This window comes from Hypanus sabinus, chromosome 11, assembly GCF_030144855.1.
Source record: "Hypanus sabinus isolate sHypSab1 chromosome 11, sHypSab1.hap1, whole genome shotgun sequence".
Taxonomy (NCBI): Eukaryota; Metazoa; Chordata; class Chondrichthyes; order Myliobatiformes; family Dasyatidae; genus Hypanus; species Hypanus sabinus.
In genome coordinates, this window is record NC_082716.1 from 27,200,494 (window position 1) to 27,221,813 (window position 21,320).

Consider the following 21,320-nt stretch of genomic DNA (forward strand, 5'->3'; position numbering starts at 1 on the left):
GGCCTAATTCTGCTCCTATGTCTTAAGGTCTTATAGTTTATTCTAAGTCAGGGGCTCCCAAACTTTTTTTGTACCATGGACCAATAGCATTAAGCAAGGAGTCCTTGGATCTCAGGTGGGGAACCTCTGCACTAAGTTGACCATGCTGGACAAGCAGTTTTTTTTTATCATGTACAAACCCTGACTCCTGAAGCAGAGTCTCTATTCTTAGCTCTATCTTGGACAGAAGTCTGGAGCTCGACAGAAGCTTCACTGCAGAAATGCAACATTTCTACCCACTCCTGGGAAATTCTGGTCCTCAACTTATCAAAATGGAGAAAGGGCATTTGTGAAGGTATTCAGAGTCTTAAGTACATTTGCAGATGTTTGGTATCAGCGGCTAAGGAAACATAATTCCACACAAACCCACGTGTCCTTTCAGTCATCACCTATTCCATGTATGGGAAGGCCTAGCTTTATTATTCACCTGAGGAGTAGAAGTATATTTTGTTGATAAGGGATAAGAATATCTTCCGTGGAGTCAAAGTTCAAAATTCAAGGTACATTTATTATCAAAATCCTGCTGAAGTGCACAATATTAACCTTACATTAAATATTTCCAAATGAAACAACCAAGGAATTTTCATAACTTGAACAAATCGAAGATGTAAATCAGGATCAAATGTTGAAAACATTCATCTGGTCCATAGTATCAGTTAAAGAAAAGACAGGATAACTTGGCAAGTGTAGAAACATTGAACTAAAACCAAATAATTATAAAGAAACTTGTCTTTCCATTTGCCATTTCATCCACAGGCCTGTAATCACCAATAAAGTCCCATTATTTGGGGCTTCAAATCATCTGCCATCTTATTCCCATTTTTCATTGTAATACCAGGGGATCCAAGCAATGATGGGATCCAAGTTGGACAGAATGGAAACGTGAGGCTAGGTTTATCACATTCTTCACGATATATGTCATGGACCTCTGTTTTGGGAGCCTGGGGAAGGCAATCCAAGGCCTCCTGAAGTTTCAAAAACTGAACACCAGCTGTTTCAATCAAAAGCCCTGAATCCAAACATCAAAATTTACGCCAGTAAAAGGACAGAGAAATGTGTAACTAGATATAGTGGAAGAAAGTCTATATAGTGGAGTCAAGGTAAAAGCCCAATAAAACTCTCAAGAAAGATTTCTAGGCAGCTGATTCATTGGATTTGCAATAACAAACTGAGACCTCTGTCAGTTCCTTCCCCCCCCCCACCCCCATATCTTCACCCAAACCCAGCTCCATTTTTCTTTGTAATTTGTTGTGTGATGGGTCTTGTGGGGAGAAACTAGGAGGGATGGGTTATGGGTAGCCCCTTAATGTAGATTAGCCCCTTAAATGTAGATTCATAAGCTTGGCAGTTATTTGAATGTGTGGCCAGACTTGAACTTGAAGCTGTGTACATGCAGAGCTGTGGACTATGATCTGGAAGATTGGAATAGGGAGTTAGGCTCTTTTCAATTGGTAAAGGTGAGCTGGGCCGAATGGCTTCCTTCTGTGCTGTAAAGTTTCTGTGGTTCTATGGATGCACCTGAATCAAAGCAGTGAATTTTGGAAAGGAATAGTGTCACCATTCAAACTGAAACAAGAAGGGATGTTAACACTGCAGATTCGGACACCCTGCAGAAATTATGATTATATATCACACAGGCAAAGAAGGGTCCACTCTGTCCTTTTCCCATCCCACTCTACTCATACCCAGCTACAAAGAAAATCAGCTGGATATTTGATGCCTCAGATCGCTTGTTTCAGTTTTCACTTTGGATACAGGAGAAAGATGATACTTAACATCCTTTTGAACATTATTGAAACGGTAGAATGACTCAAATACAGAGCGTCAGGGTGAGACTTGGAGGAAGTGTTTTAATGATGTACTGCATTTAGACTGACCCAAATTTGCAGTCAAATTCAGTGAACATTTATCCTTCCTCTGTTACAGAGGAGAGCTCACAACAAGCAGCAGAAAATGGAACATGGGCACTGGAGGAAGAACTTGCGGCATTTCTTTATCAGGAAAAGTATTTGGCCAATTGTTGCAAGTGGTGGATGTCACACAAGAAGCAATGGACAACACCAATATTAGCTATTACTTCTTCTTCTATCTCATATTCTCCATTTCATTTATTTCCTTATTTATTTTTGTACTTGCACAGTTTGTCTTCTTTTGCACATTGATTGTTTATCAGTCTTTGTGTGTAGCTTTTCATTGGATCTGTTGTATGCCTGCAAGGAAATGAATCTCAGGGTAATATATGGTGACTTACAACATAATTATTTGATAATAAATTTACTTTGAACTTCGAACTTGATTCATTTCCTTTCTCTGACAGTTGCAATTTCTTCTTCACACACAATGGGGAGAGACTTCAGCAAGTTCCAGTGGCTGAGCAACAAACTTTAACCATCGCGTATGATAAAGTGGGCAGGGCAACTCAAGCTCTCAAGTTGGTGAAAACAGATTGGTTTAGAAAATATTGAGGTGGCGGATCTGTTGTTGTTAAATGGTAACGTGCATCTCTTCGTCATCTTCAGATTTTGCTCCCATATGAATGTAATTATCTTCAATATATCCATCCTCTTCTTCCAGGCCCTCAGGTGGATACATGGCTTGATTTCTATTTTCCTTCATATTGCCATCGTACACCATGCTTACACTAACTGTGTCATTATCTTGGATGGCCGCTTCTGGCAGCAGGTGGTGGCTGTAGCTGGTAAAGTATTTGTGGAAGAGTTTAAACTTTGCACAAATGACAGTCAATGCTGAGAGGAGGATAGCTGTTACCAGTACACCAACAAGGTAGTGCCATGCCTTGCTGCCTCCTTCTGGTGACGTATATGAAGCTGAAGATTTCAATAAACACAGTGTTAATTAAATACTTATCTGGACATATATCAATGAATATTTATACAATATATGTGAGCCATATGAAGAATGTTATTTCGAATTTAATATGAGTTCTTGCCAAATGGACTGAATGTGGAAAGGAAGCCTTTTTATGGGAATTTTCCAGATCTTTTCTGCGAGGCTTCCTCACAACACAGTATTAAAGATAGAAATAAGCATCAAAGTTTGCTGCACATCATCAAGCTTCTCGATGTTTAAAGATTTTCTTCACTCTGAAGGTTGAGAGAATGTGGAGCGATTTGCCAGCGGAAGCCGTGGGTGTGGGTTCAATTTCAATATCTAAGAGAAAGTGACATGGATGGGAAGGGTATAGAGGGCTATAGTCTGGGTGCAGGTCAATGGGGCTAGGCAGATTAATATTTTTTTACAGACTAGATGGGCTGAAGGGCCTTTTTCTGTGATGTACTCATAGTGTTCTATGACTCTATATTTTCTCACCAAGTTTCAACTGTAAATTAGCAAGTGCAAAAGTAACTAACTTGTTGAACATTGCAAATTGGAACTTACAAAATCTGGAAAACTGGTAGTACCAGTCCAAAGATATTGAAAATGCCTTCTAGCTCAATATCACTCAGACACATATTAGACAGTAAGAATGCCTTATTGCTACAGGACATAGCAAGCGAATGGAACTGAGAGGAATAATAAATCAGCCATGTTGAAATGATGGAGCAGACTTGATAGGACAAGTGGACAATTTCTGCTTCTATGTTTTATAGTCTTATTTGGGAAAGTGGTTCAAGGTAACAAATCTTAAGTTGGCTAAGTCAAACTCAGTGCTGTGCTGTGGATCCCAAATTCTTGGGTAGGGTAGGCAGTGGTATTCAGAAGAATTATTCTATCAGATTATTCAAACTTCACACCTTCAAATCTTGTGGTTCCTATTTGATTCAGTGTATCAACAACTTCAATATGTCATTCTATTCTCATGAAACAAATTGAACAGTTTAAAAATATATATTCATTCGGCTTCCTCTCCAAAAAACATGTTTAAACATAGTGGCTGAATTCGGTGTGAATTTATAGAGAGTTATAAACAAAATGACCTTTGAAAAGAGCTCAAATACTGAAAAGCCATTCACTTAAGGGAGGGAACAAATGCATTGAACTGTAAAGGAAGTAAACAGGAAGTCTTAGCATAAAGCAATGGTTACAGAAGTTTGATATCTTCATAACAAAATAGTATTTAGTAGAGGAAAAATAATTACCACAAATGTAATTTCTGTAAGTATTCATTGTACTCATTTACTAATATTGTAAATTGAAAGAATTAACATGTAGAGGAGCTTTACCGTGTATTTTACTGGGCATTAAATGTGCTTCCTCAAGCTTTGCCTCTTATTTACACTCAACTCTCTGGCAACTTTTTAATGCTGCATTGTTCATGGGTATTGAACAATTTGGAATACAGAAGGGACAAAAGAGACTGCAGATGCTGGAATCTTGAACTGGGGGAGCTCAGGGGGTCAACCAGCATCTGTAGGAAGAGAGGAATTGTTGACAGTTTGGGTCAAGGCCCTGGATCAGGACTGGAATACGGTGAGGTGGCATGAAACTTATAACAGCAGAAATATACAGAATAACATTTCTGGAATAATAATAATAACTTGCATTGCAATAAAGGTCTCTCAGGATAAGGGGGATCAAGAAGATTAAGGCACATGAAATTTATGTGACTAAAGCTAACGGAAGAAGGAGTATAATGGTGGAGGAGTGTTATTCTGACTAGATGTCTCAGCTGGGACCTCTGTTGCTTGTGACATATACATTATTACACAAAAATGAAGGTGGGCTGATTAGTAAGCTTGTAGATAACACAGAAATTGCCAGAGTAATGGATTGTAAGGAAGGTTGAATAGGGTGCAAAAGGATATGGATCCAATGGAAATTATGGGCAGAGGAACAGCAGTCAGAGCTTAATATTGGCAACTTCGGGACACTTAGGAACATTAAATGTAAGAAGAAAATATACAGTAAATGGTGGAACTCTGAGTACATAAAATTGAGAGGCACAGATAGAGTAGACAGAGTCTTTCAGCTTGGAAAGTTCAACTAGAGGGCATAGCTTTAAGGTCAGAGGGGAAAATTTAAGAAGGTTTGCAAGACAGGTCTTTGTTCAAAAAGTGGCAGGTGCTTTGAATATTGTGCCATGGGAGGTGCTAGAAACCGTTATGATAGCAATGTTTACATACAGACAGGTAAGAAAATGAAGTAGATTATGCGCAGGTAGACAGGGTTCATTTAATTTTGGCATCATGGAATAAAAGGCCTGTTCCTGTGTTGAATTGTTTTGTGTTCTATGCTCTGTATTACAAACAGCCTCAAGATGGTTGAAAAATAATGTAATGGAAGTAGTGTTGTTTCCACTGTGAACATGTGTTCGGTGGCCTGAGTTTCTAGCTTTTGCTTCTGAAACCATGAAACGTGTGCTGGACTTAATCCATAGCCCTCAATATCCACCAGCGATCCATATCTGCCTGCTGTTGACTTGATGGGTTAAATAGTCAATCCTTCTCCTGTCGTGTACTACTACTGCCAAGCACAACGTGTAACGTTCGGCAAGCAGTATGAGAACATACAAATATAATACAAAGACTCTTGCTTACTCTGATTGGCAGAAGTTGTTACTGACTCCATTTCATGAACTTTGCATCAAAACCTTGCATATGTCTGCAAACAGGCCACAGGAGTGAGGTCCAGATTCAGCAGATCTTTTCACTGGCGGTCAGGTGACAGCATGCAGTGTAAGACTTCCAAATCTTCTGCTTGGAAAATAGAGACAATATCTTGATGCCTTTTATATATTCAGGAACACACAGACTTCAAATAGATATCACTGCACTTTTCTAGACACTGGCAATCAAGTTAGAAGGATACAGATGAAGGATTGGTATGACACTTACCCTTGAAAAGGACTCTACTCTGAATCATCAGAAAATTACCTCCAACACCATCACTAGCTTCATCAACTCTGGAAAACTCCCATCCACTGTCACCAAACTCATAGATCCCTTACCCAACACTACTCATTTCTACCTCCTACCCAACATCCACAAATTTGACAGTCCAGGTCTCTGCCTGCTTGTACCCCACTGAACTTGTGTCTACACACCTTGACTCCATTTTATCCCCCTTGGTTCAGTTCCTTCCCACCTACATCCATAACACTTCACATACTCTCAAGACAAGTCAAGTTACTTTTTATTGTCATTTCAACCATAACAGCTGGTACAGTACACAGCAAAAATGAGGCACATTTTTCAGGACCATGGTGCTACATGAAACAGTACAAAAACTACACTGAACTATGTAAAAACAACACAGAAAAAATCTACACTAGACTAAAGACCTATCCAGGACTGCATAAAGTGCACAAAACAGTGCAGGCATTACACTAAATAATAAACAAAACAATAGGCACAGTAAAGGGCAGTAAGTTGGTGTCAGTCCAGGCCCTGAGTATTGAGGAATCTGATGGCTTGGGGGAAGAAACTGTTACATCGTCTGGTCGTGAGAGCCCAAATGCTTTAGTGCCTTTTCCCAAACAGCAGGAGGGAGAAGAGTTTGTATGAGGGGTGTGTGGGGTCCTTCATAATGCTGTTTGCTTTATGGATGCAGCGTGTAGTGTAAATGTCTGTTATGGCGGGAAGAGAGACCCCGATGACCTTCTCAGCTGACCTCACTATCCGCTACAGGGTCTTGCGATCCAAGATGGAGCAATTTCTGAAACAGGTAGTGATGCAGATGCTCAGGATGCTCTCAATACAACCCCTGTAGAATGTGATGAGGATGGGGGGTGGGAGATGGACTTTCCTCATCCTTTACAGAAAGTAGAGACTCTCAATTTCCTCAAAAACTTTCAATTGCCTGACCCTGACTGCTTCAATTTCACCAAAGATGTTCAGTTCATATAGACTTCTCTTCCCCATCAAGACAGGCTTAAAGCACTCAGCTTCTTTCTCCACAAAAGACCCAACCAGTTTCCCCTTTACAACCAACCTCCTCCATCTGGCAGATGGTCCTCACTCTGAACAATTTCTCCTTCAGCTCTTTCCCCTTTCTCCATCCTCAAAAGGTAACCATGGGCACCCAGTAAGCCCCTGTATGCCTGCCTTTTCATTGCCTACATGCAATAACTCATGTTCCAAGCCTTCCACAGTAACACTCTCAAGCTCTTCCTGTGCTACATTGATGACTGCATTGTTGCTGCCATGTTCCCACTCTAAGTTAATCAATTTCATCAAAGTTTCTTCCGAATTCCACCTTGCCCTTAAATTCAGCTGGTACATTTCTGACACCCCTTTCACTTTCCTTGATCTTTCTGTCCCCACCTCTGGAAATAAACTGTCTACCAATGACTTTGATAAGCCTTCTGATTCCCACAACTATCTTGACTACATTGCTTACCTCCCTGTCTCTGTAAAAATACTATTCTCCTGTCTTAGTTCCTTCATCACCACAACAGTTCTGAGGATAAGGCTTTCCTCCTTCTTCAAAGAATGGGGTTTCCTTTCCTTTGCCATTAATCCTGTTCTCACCTGCATTTCCCAGAGATCTGTGCACAACCCATTGTCCCACCACCTTACCAGGGTTAGAATTCCTTTTCTCCTCGCCTACCGCCCCACATGCCTCCGAATCCAACATATCAGTCTCCGCAGCTTCTGCCATCTTCAATGGGATCCACCAACAAAACACATCTTTACCTTATCTTCCCCCCAACTCTCCACAAGGATCACTCTCTCCGTGATTCCCTTGTCCATTTGTTCCTCCCCAGTAATTTCCACCAAGTGAGAGAAATGATACACTGGCCCATTCACTGCCCTTCACCTCCATTCAGAGTCCTTCAGAATGAGGGAACACTTCACTTCTAAATCTGTCGGTGTCATCTATTGTATCCAGTGCTTCCAATGCGGCATCCTTCGCATTGGTGAGACCTGCAGTAAATCGGAGGACCGCTTTGTCAAGCAACTCCACTCCATCTGCCAAAAGCAGAATTTCCTGGTGACCAATCACTTTATTTCCGCTCCCTATTCCCTTCCAACAGTCCATGGCGTCTTATTTTACCAACCTCTTCTGCTTGAGCATCTATTTCTCCTTCCAGTAAATGTTGTTCCTCCATCTCTATCACCACCCCCTGGTGCCCCTCCTTCTTCTCTTTCTCCCTCAGTCCACCCTCCTGTCCTGTCAGATTCTTTCTTCTCCTGCCCTTTACCCTCCCCATCCACCAGGTTTCATCGATCACCTTCTAACTAATCCTCCTTCCCCTATCCCCCACCTTTTTACTCTGGCATCTTCCCCCTTCCTTTGCAGTCCCGAAGAAGGGTCTTGGCCCAAAACATTGACTGTTTATTCAGTTATATAGATGCTTCCTGACCTGCTGAGTTCCTCCAGCACATTGTGTGAGTGTTGCTCTGGATTTCCAGCATCTGCAAGGTATCTTGTGTTTATGCAGTACTGTTTGTTTCAGAGTCACAGAGAGTGACAACCATTTCTTGGTGAAAATATCAATCTGTAAATCTCTATTTCAAGCTGACCAGAAGGTGATTGTAACTCAAATAACCATACGTCACAACAGTAGTGTGCAGAAAAGTATCTTTGAATGCAAAATATGTTGAACCTTGACATGACTGGGCTACAGCAGTAGAAGACCATGAAGAGGAGGTATCTAATAAAGTGGCTCAATTGTACGTCTCATATAATTTCAGTACCAGTTGCACTGCTGTTCACCATGCAATGGTCCTCTTGGATAATTTAATGTCTGCTTTCATTCCCTATACAACCACGCTTTCATTGCACACCACAGGAATGGGAGCTCACTGAAGTAAGTCTCTTATTTACTTTTTTTCCAACACTGTCCAAGAATGGTACCCAACGTCAGACCATCTTCTGACAACCTGGCAAACCAATGCCCTGATGGCCACAATATTCCAATCACCATCGCATGCTGCTCTCACAAAGACACACTCGCTGCATTGCTTCAACCGCTCCAATGACAAATCCAGCTGACAACACCACAATTAATCTACCACACAAAGCCACTTGGTAGAGGCCTTGAAAGAGCCTTTTACCTTGTTTACTGACTCCTCCCACCCACCTCCATTCCCAGCTGTGTCCTCGATGGCTCATTTTCCTCCACTTACTCCCTTGCAGGCTGCATATGAGCATGCAACGGACTGAGCTATTACATCTGTCGGTGCAATACTCCCTCTACTGGTCACTGAAGCATCAGCCTCTGAACAAAAGGCGGCAGAGGTAGCACTAACTTTCCGACTTAAGGGCAACAACCCCTATATTGTGCAAGCAAATGACTGTTGTGCAGCACACTCAGCTGACAGTAACAATACCAGCAGTCTATGTAGTAAGCAAGTTCTGGGACTAAACTGTGACACTTCTGAACAGTGCTACAAACTGCCCTGTGTTGGAGACACCCTAGGTATTGTCTAGCCTTAGGCATGCATTATATTCCTGGAAGGCCACTTTATTGGATACCTCCTATTAATGGTCTTCTACCGCTGTAGCCCAGACATGTCAAGGTTCAACATATTTTGCATTCAAAGATGCTTTTCTGCACACTACTGTTGTAACATGTGGTTATTTGAGTTACAATTGCCTTCTGGTCAGCTGTTCATTCCCCCCTAACCACTCTCATTAAAAGGCATTTTTGCACACAGAGCTGCCACTCACTGGATTTTTTTTGCTTGTTTTCTGCATCATTCTCTGTAAACTCTAGAGACAGTTGACAGTTGTAGAGAAAGCAGGTACAGGGTTCTGAGTTGGATGATCAGCCATGATCATACTGAATGGCGGTGCAGGCTCGAAGGGCCGAATGGCCTACTCCTGCACCTATTTTCTATGTTTCTATGTTTAAGTTATGATATATAAGATATAGGAGCAGAATCAGGCCAACAAGCAGAATTTGGCCTATTGAGTCTGCTCCACCATTTCATCGTGGCTGACCCAACTTTCCCCTCAGCTCCAATCTCCTGCCTTCTCCCCGTATCCCTTCATGCCCTGACCAATCAATAATCTATCAACCTCTGCCTTAAATATACATAAAGGTGGCCTCCACAGCTACCTGTGGCAAAGAATTCCACAGATTCACCACTCACTGGCTGAAGAAATTCCTCCTCATTTCTGTTCTAAAAGGACTCCTCTCAATTCTGAGGCTGTGTCCTCTGCTCTTAGACTCTCCCACCATAGGAAACATCCTCTTCACATCCACTCTATCAAGGCCCTTCACCATTCAATAGGTTTCAATGAGGACACCCCTCCTTCATCTGAATTCCAGTGAATACAGGCCCAGAGCCAACAAATGCTCTTCATATGGGAAGCCATTCAATCCTGGAATCATTTTTGTGAACCTTCTTTGAACCCCTTCCAACTTCAGCACATCCTTTCTAAGATAAGGGGCCCAAACCTGCTCACAATATTCCGTGTGGGTCTTCACCAGTGCTTTAGAAAGTCTCAACATTACATCCTTGCTTTTATATTCTAGTCCTCTAGAAATGAATGCTAACATTGCATTTGCCTTCCTCACCATGGACTATACCTGCAAATTAACTTTTAGGGAATTCTGTGCAAGGACTCCCAGGTCCCTTTGCACCTCAGTTTTTGTATTTTCTCTCCATTGAGAAAACAGTCAACCATTTCATTTCTTCTACCAAAGTGCATACCATACACTTCCTGACATTGTATTCCATCTGCTATTTCCTAATCTATCTAAGTCCTTCTGTACCCTCCCCAAATCCCCAAAACTACCCGCTCTTCCACCTATCTTCATACAATCTGTGAATGTTGCAACAAAGCCATCAATTCCATCATCCAAATCATTGACATTATGACATAAAAAGAATCAGTCCCAACACAGACCCTTGTGGAACACCACTAGTCACTAGCAGCCAACCAGAAAAGGCTCTCATCCTTAATATTTGACTTGAACAACTTCTCAACCACTGAGGTCAGACTAACTGGCCTATAGTTTCCTTTCTTCTGCCTCTCTCCCTTCTTGAAGAGTGGAGTGACATTTTTCTAATTTTCCAGTCTTCCAGAACCATTCTGGAATCTAATGACTCTTGAAAGATCATTACTGATGCCTCCACAATCTCTTCAGCCACCTCTTCCAGAATTCAGGGGTGTTACACCATCTGGTCCAGATGACTTACCTACCTACCTTCAGACCTTTCAGTTTCCCAAGAACCTCCTGTCTAGTCATGATAACTTCACACATTTCATGCCCATGACACCTGAAGCTTCCACCATACTGCTGGTATCTTCCACAGTGAAGACTGATGCAAAATACTTATTCAGTTTGTCTGCTATTTCATAGTTCCCCCAGTACTATCTCTTCAGCATTGTTTTCAAGCGGTCCAATATCCACTTTCACCTCTTTTTTTACACTTTATGTATCCGAGGAATCTTTTGGTATCAAAAGTTGTGTGTCAAAATTCTGGGAGATCTGCAGTTTCTGAGATACTCAAACCACCCCCGTCTAAAACAACAATCATTCCACAATCAAAGTCACATAGATCACATTTCCTCCCCCACTTTGACATTTGGCCTGAACAACAACTGAATCTCTTGACCATGTCTGCATGTTTTTAAGCATTGAGTTACTGCCACATGATTGGCTGATCAGATATTTGCATTAATGAGTAAGTGTAGAGGTGTACCTAATGATGTTGCATACTGAAATTAGAAGTGTATGTTAGGCTGACATTTGGAGGGTTATTTTAATCCTTTTATTGTGAGCCAAAGGGCCTGTACTCTACTATATTATTCTTCAGAATCAGAATCTATAAAAATATGAGGCTACTTAGGGCAGAAGCAGATTAATTTGCAGTTATTCAGATTTTACACCCTCAATATCTGCAAATTCACAAGGTCCACTGAGTTCAGAGACAAGATATGATTGCTTAAAAGACTGAGGAAGGTTAGATTTCCAAGTGCCTGCAATCTTCTCTGAGTGTTCTCCGGATCAGATATATTTACTAAGTTTTATTATAGATTTCATTACCTGGACAGAGAAATGTTTACTGTTTACCCGTGCTGTGCACTACATACATTTTGAATTACATTTTATTAACTTATTTATGCTAAGTTTATTTATGATAATCTCATGTGTTCTGTGTGATGTATGGTTTGTGGGTACCATGATCTGGAAGAACTTTGTTTTGTTTGGTTGTAGTCAGATGACAATAAACTTACCCATGAACTTGAACTTGTAAGCTAGCCAACAATATAAAAGTAGATTCCAAAAGATTTTCATATATGTAAAGAGTAAAAGAGCAGAGAGAGCTGGAAAATGCACTGGAAAGGCAGTAATGGGAAACAAAGAAATGGCTGATGAACTTAATGAGCACTTTGCATCAGGCTTCACTACAGAAGACATTAGCAGTATAGCAGAAATTTGAGACTGTCAGGGGGCAGAAGTGAGTGTGGTTTTATTACTAAGGAAAAGCTGCCTGGGAAGCTGAAATGTCTGAAGGTAAATAAGACACCTGGACCAGATGGACCACACTGCAGGGTCCTGAAAGAGGTGGCTGAAGAGATTGTGGCGGCAATAGTAGTAATCTTTCAAGTATCGCTAGATTCTGGAATGGTTCTGGAGGACTGGAAAAATTGCAAATATTATTCCCCTCTTTAAAAAGAGAGGGAGGCAAAGGAAAGGAAAATATGTGCCAGTTCACCTGACTTCAATGGATGGGAAGTTGCTGGAGTCCATTGCGAAGGATGAATTTTTGGGGTACTTGGAGGAACATGGTAAAATAGGCCAAAGTCAGTATGGTTTCCTTAAAGGGAAATCAAGTCTAACATATCTGTTGGGTTTGTTTGAGTAAATAACAGGCAAGCTGGACAAAGGAAAGTCAGAGGATGTTGTTTACTTGGATTTACAGAAGACCTTTGACAAGCCACTGCACAAGAGGCTGCTAAACAAGATGAGAGCCCATGGTGTTACAGGAAAGATATTTGCATGGATAGAGGAGTGACTGACTGGCAGAAGGAAAAGAGTGAGAATTGAGGGAGTCTTTTCTGATTGGCTGCCGGTACCTAGTGATGTTCTGCAGGGATCAGTGTTGGGACTGACTCTTTTCATGTTATATGTCAATAATTTGGTTGACAGATTTGATGGCTTTGTGGCTCAGTTTATGATTGATACAAAGGTTGGTGGAGGGACACATAGTGTTGAGGAAACAGGGAATCTGTAGGAATTCTTGGACTTGAGAGAATGGGCAAAGATGTGGCAGATGGAAAATAATGTAGGGAAGTTTATGATCGTGCACTTTGGTAGAAGGAATAAAGGCATAGACGGTTGTCAAAACGGGGAAATTTCAGAAATCAAAAGTGGCCTGGTGCAGGATTCCCAAAAGGTTAACTTGCAGGAAGAGCAGGAGGTGAATGAGGCAATTTAAATGTTAGCATTCAATTCGAGAGGAATAGTGTATATAAGCAAGGATGTAATACTGCAGTTTTATAAGACATTGCACTTTGACTGCACTTTGAGTATTGTGAGCAGTTTTGGGCCCCTTATCTAAGAAAGGTTGTACTGGCATTGGAGATAATCCAGAGCAGGTTCACACAAGTAATTCTAGGAATGAAAGGCTTAACAGATGAGGAGCGCTTGATAATTCTGACCCTGTATTCATTGGAGTTTAGAAGAAAGAGAGGGAACTCAGTGAAACCTATCAAATATTAAAACAGAAGGCTGAATAGAATATTGAATAGAAGGATGTGCCATCTGGTCCTAAACTCCCCCCACTATAGGAAACATCCTCCCTACATCCACTCTATCTAGGCCTTTCAACATTCACTAGGCTTCAATGAGATCTCCCCTCATTCTTCGAAATTCCGGTGAGTACAGGCCAAGAGCCTCCAAATGTTCCTTTATCTATCTATTTATTTATTTGTTTGTTTGTTTGTTTATTTATACATACATACAGATTCACTCTTGGAATCATTCTTGTGAACCTCCTCCGAACTTTCTCCTATGTCAGCACATCATTTCTTAGATAAGAGGCCTGAAACTGATCACAATGCTCCTAACAGAGGCCTTGCCAGTGCCTTATAAAGACCTGGCGTTACATCCTTGCTTTTGTATTCCAGTTCTCTCGAAATGAATGCTAACATTACATTTGTCTTTCTCACCACCAACTCAACCTGCAAATTAACCTTTAGGGAATCCTGCACAAGGACTCCCAGGTCCCTTTGCAACTCAGATTTTTGAATTTTCTCTCCATTCAAAAATAATAAGAGGAGATTATTACTATAAAAGGCAAAACATAAATGTAGCCTTGGCTAGTCTGTGTGATTATAATTCTGACAATAAATTGCATTTCAGTCCAAATCTTGTGGAAGGTAACTTAAAAGTATCTTCCCCACACAACAACCTGACCTGTTAGTCTTAGATCCAAATAAAAAGGAATTTGTAAGTCATTTACTGCAAGACTGTTTTCGTAAGGACTCATTGCATATAGAACAGCCACCAGGCCTCCCAAGGAAAACAACAACAAGCAAATACAATTCTGCCCAATTATTGTCATGGTCTGTCCCAGAGCCCCTTCTAAAATTAATATTTTTTTAAAATTGCTTTAAATTTAAAATTGAGGATCAATAAAAATATCTTAAGTATTATGAGCCTTGCAATTATCCAGACCATTGAGTCATTGAAATTTTCACCATAAAGCTCTTACTAAGTGGTTATCAAAGTCACAACTAATATTCTAAGTGACTTACAATTTGTCCTTCCTCATCTATTTCTTCAACAGGATTGACAATTAATTATCTCCATCCAGCTGAGTGGCTACATTCACTTGGTTCCATCCTATATTTTCTAGACTGAGGAAGGAAATCACAAATAGTGGCTTCTCTGCCTATCACTCAACATTATCTTTAAGTGTTCTCACGATCTATCACTCACTCACTCCTATTATCCTCTCCTGTGATTCCCCTTGGTAATATTATCCAGAAGTACAATGGGGTAAATCTTGCTGGATGGAGTCAAACATCTGAATGAAATTGCCTGTGTTCAGCCTTTGAAACTTCACTTAAGTTTTGGAATTAAACCTAATTATTCAACTGTTACTGAATGGCTCAAGATTTGTCACTATGTCCATTGCTGATCTCTACATGGAATCCAGCACTGAGGTTAGACTCATTGGTTTGTCAACCAGGCTTGTCATTGAAACCTTTTCTAAATAAAGGCTCAACATTAGCCATCCTCCAATCTTCTAATACCTTATCCATGGCTAACTATGATTCAAATGTCGCTACAGTATCCAATGATAGACTCATTCAAGTCTTAGGGATTTATTGACCTTCGTGTGTTTTAAAAATGCCAGCACATCCTTGTTTGTAAAATCAATATGTTTCAGGACACCACTATTCTCTTCCCTGAATTCCTTAGCTTCTATGACCTTCTCCATGGTAATTATAGATGTGAAGCATTCATTTAAGACTTTACCATGTGCCATCTCTTCACACATAGATGACCATATTGATCCTAAAGGGATCATATTCTTTCCCTAGTTCTTTTAGGGAATATCTTAAGATTCTCTTTTACTTTATCTGCCAAACTATCTCAAGTCCTCTTTTTGCCCTCTTGATTTCTTCATTAAGTGTACTCCTATGTTCCTCATACATTTCCTGTATCAGAAATATTTTTAAAGTGCTAAATATCACTGACAGCTTTAACAGAAGACAAGCCTTGTCTTCATTTTGCTTCTGTCAAAGACTTGTCTCCGCTACATTTCAAGCCCAATTGCCAGTCAAATCTTAGTGTTTGAAGTCTAGCTGCAGAGGAGAACCAGATCTTACAGCTTATCCATGTATGACTGGGTCCAGTGAGATCTAACACAATGTCAGATTCCCTGTACACATTGATAACATGCTATTCTGTTCGATCATCTCTCTTGAACCTTACACTGTCTCCAAATAATTCAACCATTTATCTTGTGACAGATGTTCAGAGAGCTGAAATTTCTCCTGCATAATGTTGGGAAAGGTAGAGCCATTGACCTCAATCCACTCCACAGATTCTTTAGTCATTGATCCAAATTGCTCAAGACTTTGGTATCAACATATCCTTGCCATCACTGTCAGAGTATACTTTCACTTTTTACAAGATTGTTTGGTTCTGTCCCTTTTGACTTTCAGCAACAGTATTTGTGAATCAGAAGTTCATATTTTCATATGTAATGTCAAAATCTTATGACATTAAGTGTTGCAGAGTGATATTGTCAGAATTAATGATGGTAACAAAAGGCAACAACACTGAGAGCGACTAGAACTAGAGGTCATAGTGTGAAGGGTGAAAAGGGAACCTGCAGAGAAACTTCTTCACTCAGATGGTGGTGTGAGTGTAGAACAAACTGCCAATGGAAGGGATAGGTGCGGGTTCAGTGGGAAATCTAAAAGAAGATTGAATAGGTACATGGATGGTAGGGGTATGGAAGGCTGTAATCTACATACTGGTAGATAGAACGAGGCCGAAAAACAGTTCGGCACGGACTAGATGGCTGAAAGAGCCTTTTTTTCTGTGCTGTAGTGCTCTGTGACCCCATGACTCTACAATTATCTAAATCATAACTTGGCATTTATGATATTTCATAAATATTGATAATATAATAATCAGATGATCAGAAATAAGAAGTGATTTATAATAAATAATAAAAATACAGATAAACCATTTTTAATTGATTATTAATATTAATATTCAAGTCAATGACTTTTGATTGCCTTCTTAATCTAAGTATGGCCAGTAATCTTTCTATAATTAAAGAGATTATTTTTTCATAGAATATGGGCCTCTTCAGAACTCAGAACTTCTTTCCTGTCTGTTCTTTAGAAAATAGCATTCGGAAGTGTTCACAAGGTGATAGACCCATTGTTTAAGCACAGTACTAATGTGGAAAATAGCCAGAGGAACACTTAAATATTATTCCAGTGCTCAGCAAGTTAGACCGTAAAGTTGTCTGGGGTCAGAGCCAGAACCTCCAGGGTCCAACTAGTAAACAAACGGTAAAGGACAAGGTTTCTCATGGAGGGGAGGGCAACCATTGTTTTGTAAAAACAATGTGTAATATAAATTTGGCACTTCCTCCTGTGTAACTTTGTAGTTCAAGACATTATTATTAAATAAGACTCTAAACATGCGAGCTATTTGCAACATCTATCAGATTAAACTGCCACTTGCAGTTCCATATTGTTAACCATTAGTGCCTGTTATGTCCACAATGCATTTATTTGTGACCTTACCTGATAGGTCATAGTTATTTGCTGTCAAGATTAAAGCAGGCCTTCACTTAAGTACACTGGCATCCTTGAGTGTCGTTATTGATATTTCCCTTGTGTAATATACGTATTTGGGATGTCACAGGAACAATGTAGTCCATAATGTCATCAATCCAATCAGAAAAACAAAATCAGCACTTGGAGAAGAAAGTGTTACTCATCTAATTGACTACCTTCTGTGAACAATCTTGGTTCACTCCTTCTAAGCCAACCATACACTGCTAGAAAGTTACAGCACAGGGAAATTTCCCTTGCATTTATCTTGGCAAAATAAATAATTTATTCAGGTAATCCCAATTCCCAACTCTCAAACAGTAGCTCTGTAATCTATAGGACATCAAGTACTCATACTTTCTAAACATAAAGAGAGTTTCGGTCTGTACCTCTCTTTTCAGACAGTATGAGGAATTACATACGCAGTAAAATAGCCAACGCCTTTTATATTCTTAAAGCCTTGTGTTGGTCCATTATTCCAATCGGGGCCATCATTTTACAAGCTGATTACCAGGAGATAAGAGAATCCCAGTCCTGTCTGTGTTCACTTGTTCATTGTTTATTGTAGTTAATGATGAATCATCTGTTATCAACCCTCTTTACTTTCTATATTCTGTGGCCTTAACTGAGTTCTCCACCAGTGTTTTCAAACTCTCCATATTTGACCTTGTCTCTGCTTCTTCAATTTCCTCCAGCTCTACAACCCTCCAGATGCAATATATTACATCTCTTGATATAATCCTTCCAATTTTGCTGGTTGTGATTTCAATTGCCCTTACCTCCCTAAATTTTGCCTGTTTCCTGCTTCAATTCTAATCCTGTCCTCCTCAAGTCCTTTATTGGTCTATTAATTAATTTGAAGATTCTGAACTCAAAACACTAACTCCACAGAGTTCCTCCAGCATCTTATGTGTTGCCCCAGATACCAGCATCAGTAGTTGCTTGTGATCCTAGTGCTAAGTTTACTTTTTGCTTGGTACCACTACTATGAAGTGCCATAGGATATTCTGTTAAAGTAAACACAGGCAAATTATTGTTTCTTGGTTATCTCTATATTAGTACAGTCTTTATTACAGGTTGATGCAGCACTTTAAGAGAGAATGTGCACAGTGGCCTAATCTCTGCTCTCTAATATTCAATAAAATGATGTGCAGTATTAAAAGGGAGCCTTGAGTTAAAAATAACTCCTCTACCTGGAAGAACAACCTGCTAGCTGGGGGGGGGGGGGGGGGGGTGGCTATTGCACAGGATCAAAATAGGCTGCATCCTTCATTAAGGGCCCCCATCACCCAGGACATGCCCTCTTCTCATTGCTATAATCAAGAAGGAGCTACAGAAGCCTCAATGATTCACGAACAGCTTCTTCCCCTCTGAATGAACATTGAACCCAGAAACACACTCTCCCTCTGCTTTTTATTTCTATTTTTGCACTGTTTAATTTAACTATTTAATATATATACTTACTGTAATTAATTTTTTTCTCTATTATTATGGCTGCCAAAAAGTCAACAAATCTCACGACATATGCTGGTGATATTAAACCTGATTCTGACTCCAATTTCACTCCATGTTCCTGTTGCTCCATTTTAAAGACTTCCACATTTCCCCACCTGCTCTATTCCGCTTTATGTCAATGTTGTGTATGGTCCTGTGTGGTATCATCTACAGTTGCTTCTCCCACGGCTGCGCAATTTAAACATCAGGGCATTGGAATTATACTCGGTGGCCATTTTATTAGGTACACCTGTACACCTGCTCAATGATGCTAATATCTAATCAGCCAATCATGTGGTAGCAACTCAGTACTTGCAGACATGGTCAAGAGGTTCAGTTGTTTTCAGACCAAACATCAGAAAGGGGAAGAAATGTGATCAAAGTGACTGACTGCGGAATGATTGTTGGTGCCAGATGGGGTGGTTTGAGTATCTCAGAAACTGCTGATCTCTAGGTGTTCATGCATAACAGTCTCCAGAGTTTACAGAGAATGGGCAAAAAAAACCAAAATAAAATCCCAGTGAGCAACAGTTGTGTGAGCAAAAACACCTTGTTAATGAAAGAGGTCAGATGAGAAAGGCCAGACTACCGGTAGTTCAAGCTGACATGAAGGTGACAGTAATTCAAATAGCCATGCGTTACAACAGTGGTGTGCAGAAGAGCATCGCTAAAAGCACAACACATTGAACCTTGAAGTGGATGGCATAGAGCTGCAGAAAGCCACACTGAGTCCCACTTCTGTACCTAATAAAGTGGCCACTGAGTGCATTTTTTGGACTAAGAGGAAGTAAGTTTTCCTTCGCACATATCGCTAACACAATTGCTCAGTGGGCAGCCAGGAGGAAATAAGGAGAGGCGCCTTTCCTTTTAACATTTGCTTGAAAAAGTGGACAAACGAGGAATCACTTACCTGAGGCTGTCAGCTTAAAAATAAGAGGCTGGTTTCTTGCTGTCGCTTTCTCTCACTAAATTCAAATGTGTTTGTAATACAGGAGTGCCAGAGGGCAAAGGTTGAAGCTTTTGGAAATTTTGTCCTGGCTGTAAACTGTTTGCAGTGGTTGATCTATACAAGACGAATATTGGCTAATCTTTAACCAGACAATCGAAGCAAAGTTGGATTCTGCCTTTCCAATCATTCGTTATGGTGGTAGTGAACTGAAAGTAGTAATTACATACTGTCAGACACACCAGCAGTTTGCACTACTTCCCTAGTAGCTGAGAATGCTGAAGAAAACAATGCTTATTTTGAAATGTCAGTCGACTGTGAAGTTTGATTGTGTGCATTTGCATTTTAACCACTTCTGAGCTGATTTTCTGCTCTCCCAACAACACTTCCTGTTAGCATACCTTTTCCGGCAGGTCAAATGTTAAAGAAACAACTCTAAACATCCATGGAGATTTAATCCAATAAGCAAACTGCTGCAGAAGATTAATACGTCAAGCAGTATCTGTGGGGAGAAATGAACTGTCAATGTTTCGGGTCAAAACCCTACATTAGGATTGTCTACAGTCTCTTGTGCCTGTCATCAGTGAAATACAGTTCGCATTTTCCAGGTGACTAGTCAGGTAGGTGTGGGTGAATATTACATAGTTTCAGAGGAATGTCGTTGCAAAAACATTTCTCACCGGTCTCCACAGTAAGGCAACAAAATGCTACAAATGCAAAATTAACCCTTAAGGTGTCAGAGCAGGGCTGTTGAATGCCCGAGGGAAGCAGTTCCCTTTCTTTCTGGTTGTTGCTAACAGCACAAGCAACAGCCTGTACAACCATTCCAAGTGGCCGTACAACATGGTAGTGTTGCGCGTAGACAATGCTTTACAGCACCAGCTGTCAGATCGGGGTCAAATTCCTACCGCTGTCTGTAAGGAGATTATATGTTTTCCCATGACTGTGTGGGTTTCCTCCCACATTCCAAACGCATACGGATTAGGTTTAGTGAGTTGTGGGCATGTTGGTGCCAGAAACTTGGTGACACTTGAGGGCTGCCCAGCTCTATCCTCACTTATTTGATCTGAAGCAAACAGTGCATCCCACTGTCAGTTTTGATGCACAGGTGACCAATAGGCCTAATCTTTAAATAGAAGAATTTTTAAATTATCTTTAATCTTTTATTTTGGTATGACATTCAAGAACTTATGATCTATCATTACCTGTTTAAATGCTTTCTCTTCCCCCTAGTTTGCAGACAAGAATTTGCAAAGCACCTGACTGCAAGTTCCTACAAAGGATTGCAAGGACTGTTGAGAGGATCACTGGGGTGTCTCTTCCACCCATCATAAATATTTATCAGAAGTACTGAGTGTGCAGGGCTCTAAACATTGTCAATAATCCCTCACATTCATTCAGCAATTTCTTTAACCTTAAGGCAAGAGGTACAAGAACTCAAAAAGATACAACTGCAGATGCTGTGGATCAAAGAATATGTACACAACGCTGAAAGAACTCAGCAGGTCAGGCAGCATCCGTGAGAAAAGAGTAGCCAACGTTTCGGGCCGAGACCCTTCATCAGGTACAAGAACTGTTAGGATGGGAAACAGCTTCTTTCCCCAGGTTATAAGACAGCTGGACTCCTTACCACCAACCAGGTCTCATCACACATGAAGCACCACTGGTG

General features: G+C 40.5%; 1 protein-coding gene across 3 annotated transcripts; it reads right to left on the reverse strand.

The window, feature by feature from the left end:
* Window positions 1–526: 526 nt before the first annotated feature.
* Window positions 527–19,899, reverse strand: c11h1orf210 (chromosome 11 C1orf210 homolog). 3 transcript variants are annotated; one of them, XM_059983993.1, is made up of 3 exons: window positions 19,616–19,899; window positions 5,538–5,693; window positions 527–2,867 (listed from the first exon to the last, which is right to left on the reverse strand). In XM_059983993.1, the coding sequence occupies exons 2-3, from the start codon at window positions 5,566–5,568 to the stop codon at window positions 2,524–2,526; spliced, it is 375 nt and encodes a 124-aa protein (XP_059839976.1). In that variant the 5' UTR covers window positions 5,569–5,693; window positions 19,616–19,899; the 3' UTR covers window positions 527–2,523. The 3 variants fall into 3 exon arrangements, with proteins under 3 accessions (XP_059839976.1, XP_059839977.1, XP_059839978.1); XM_059983994.1 differs by having other exon boundaries at window positions 5,538–5,696; XM_059983995.1 differs by lacking the exon at window positions 19,616–19,899 and adding an exon at window positions 17,182–17,250.
* Window positions 19,900–21,320: the final 1,421 nt, after the last annotated feature.

Coding starts and splice junctions, on each gene's coding strand:
- c11h1orf210 (XM_059983993.1), bottom strand. CDS start 5,568: ATGGAGTCAGTAACAACTTCTGCCAATCAGA. Junction 2,868..5,537: donor AACAACTTCTGCCAATCAGA/GTAAGCAAGAGT, acceptor TGAAATCTTCAG/CTTCATATACGTCACCAGAA.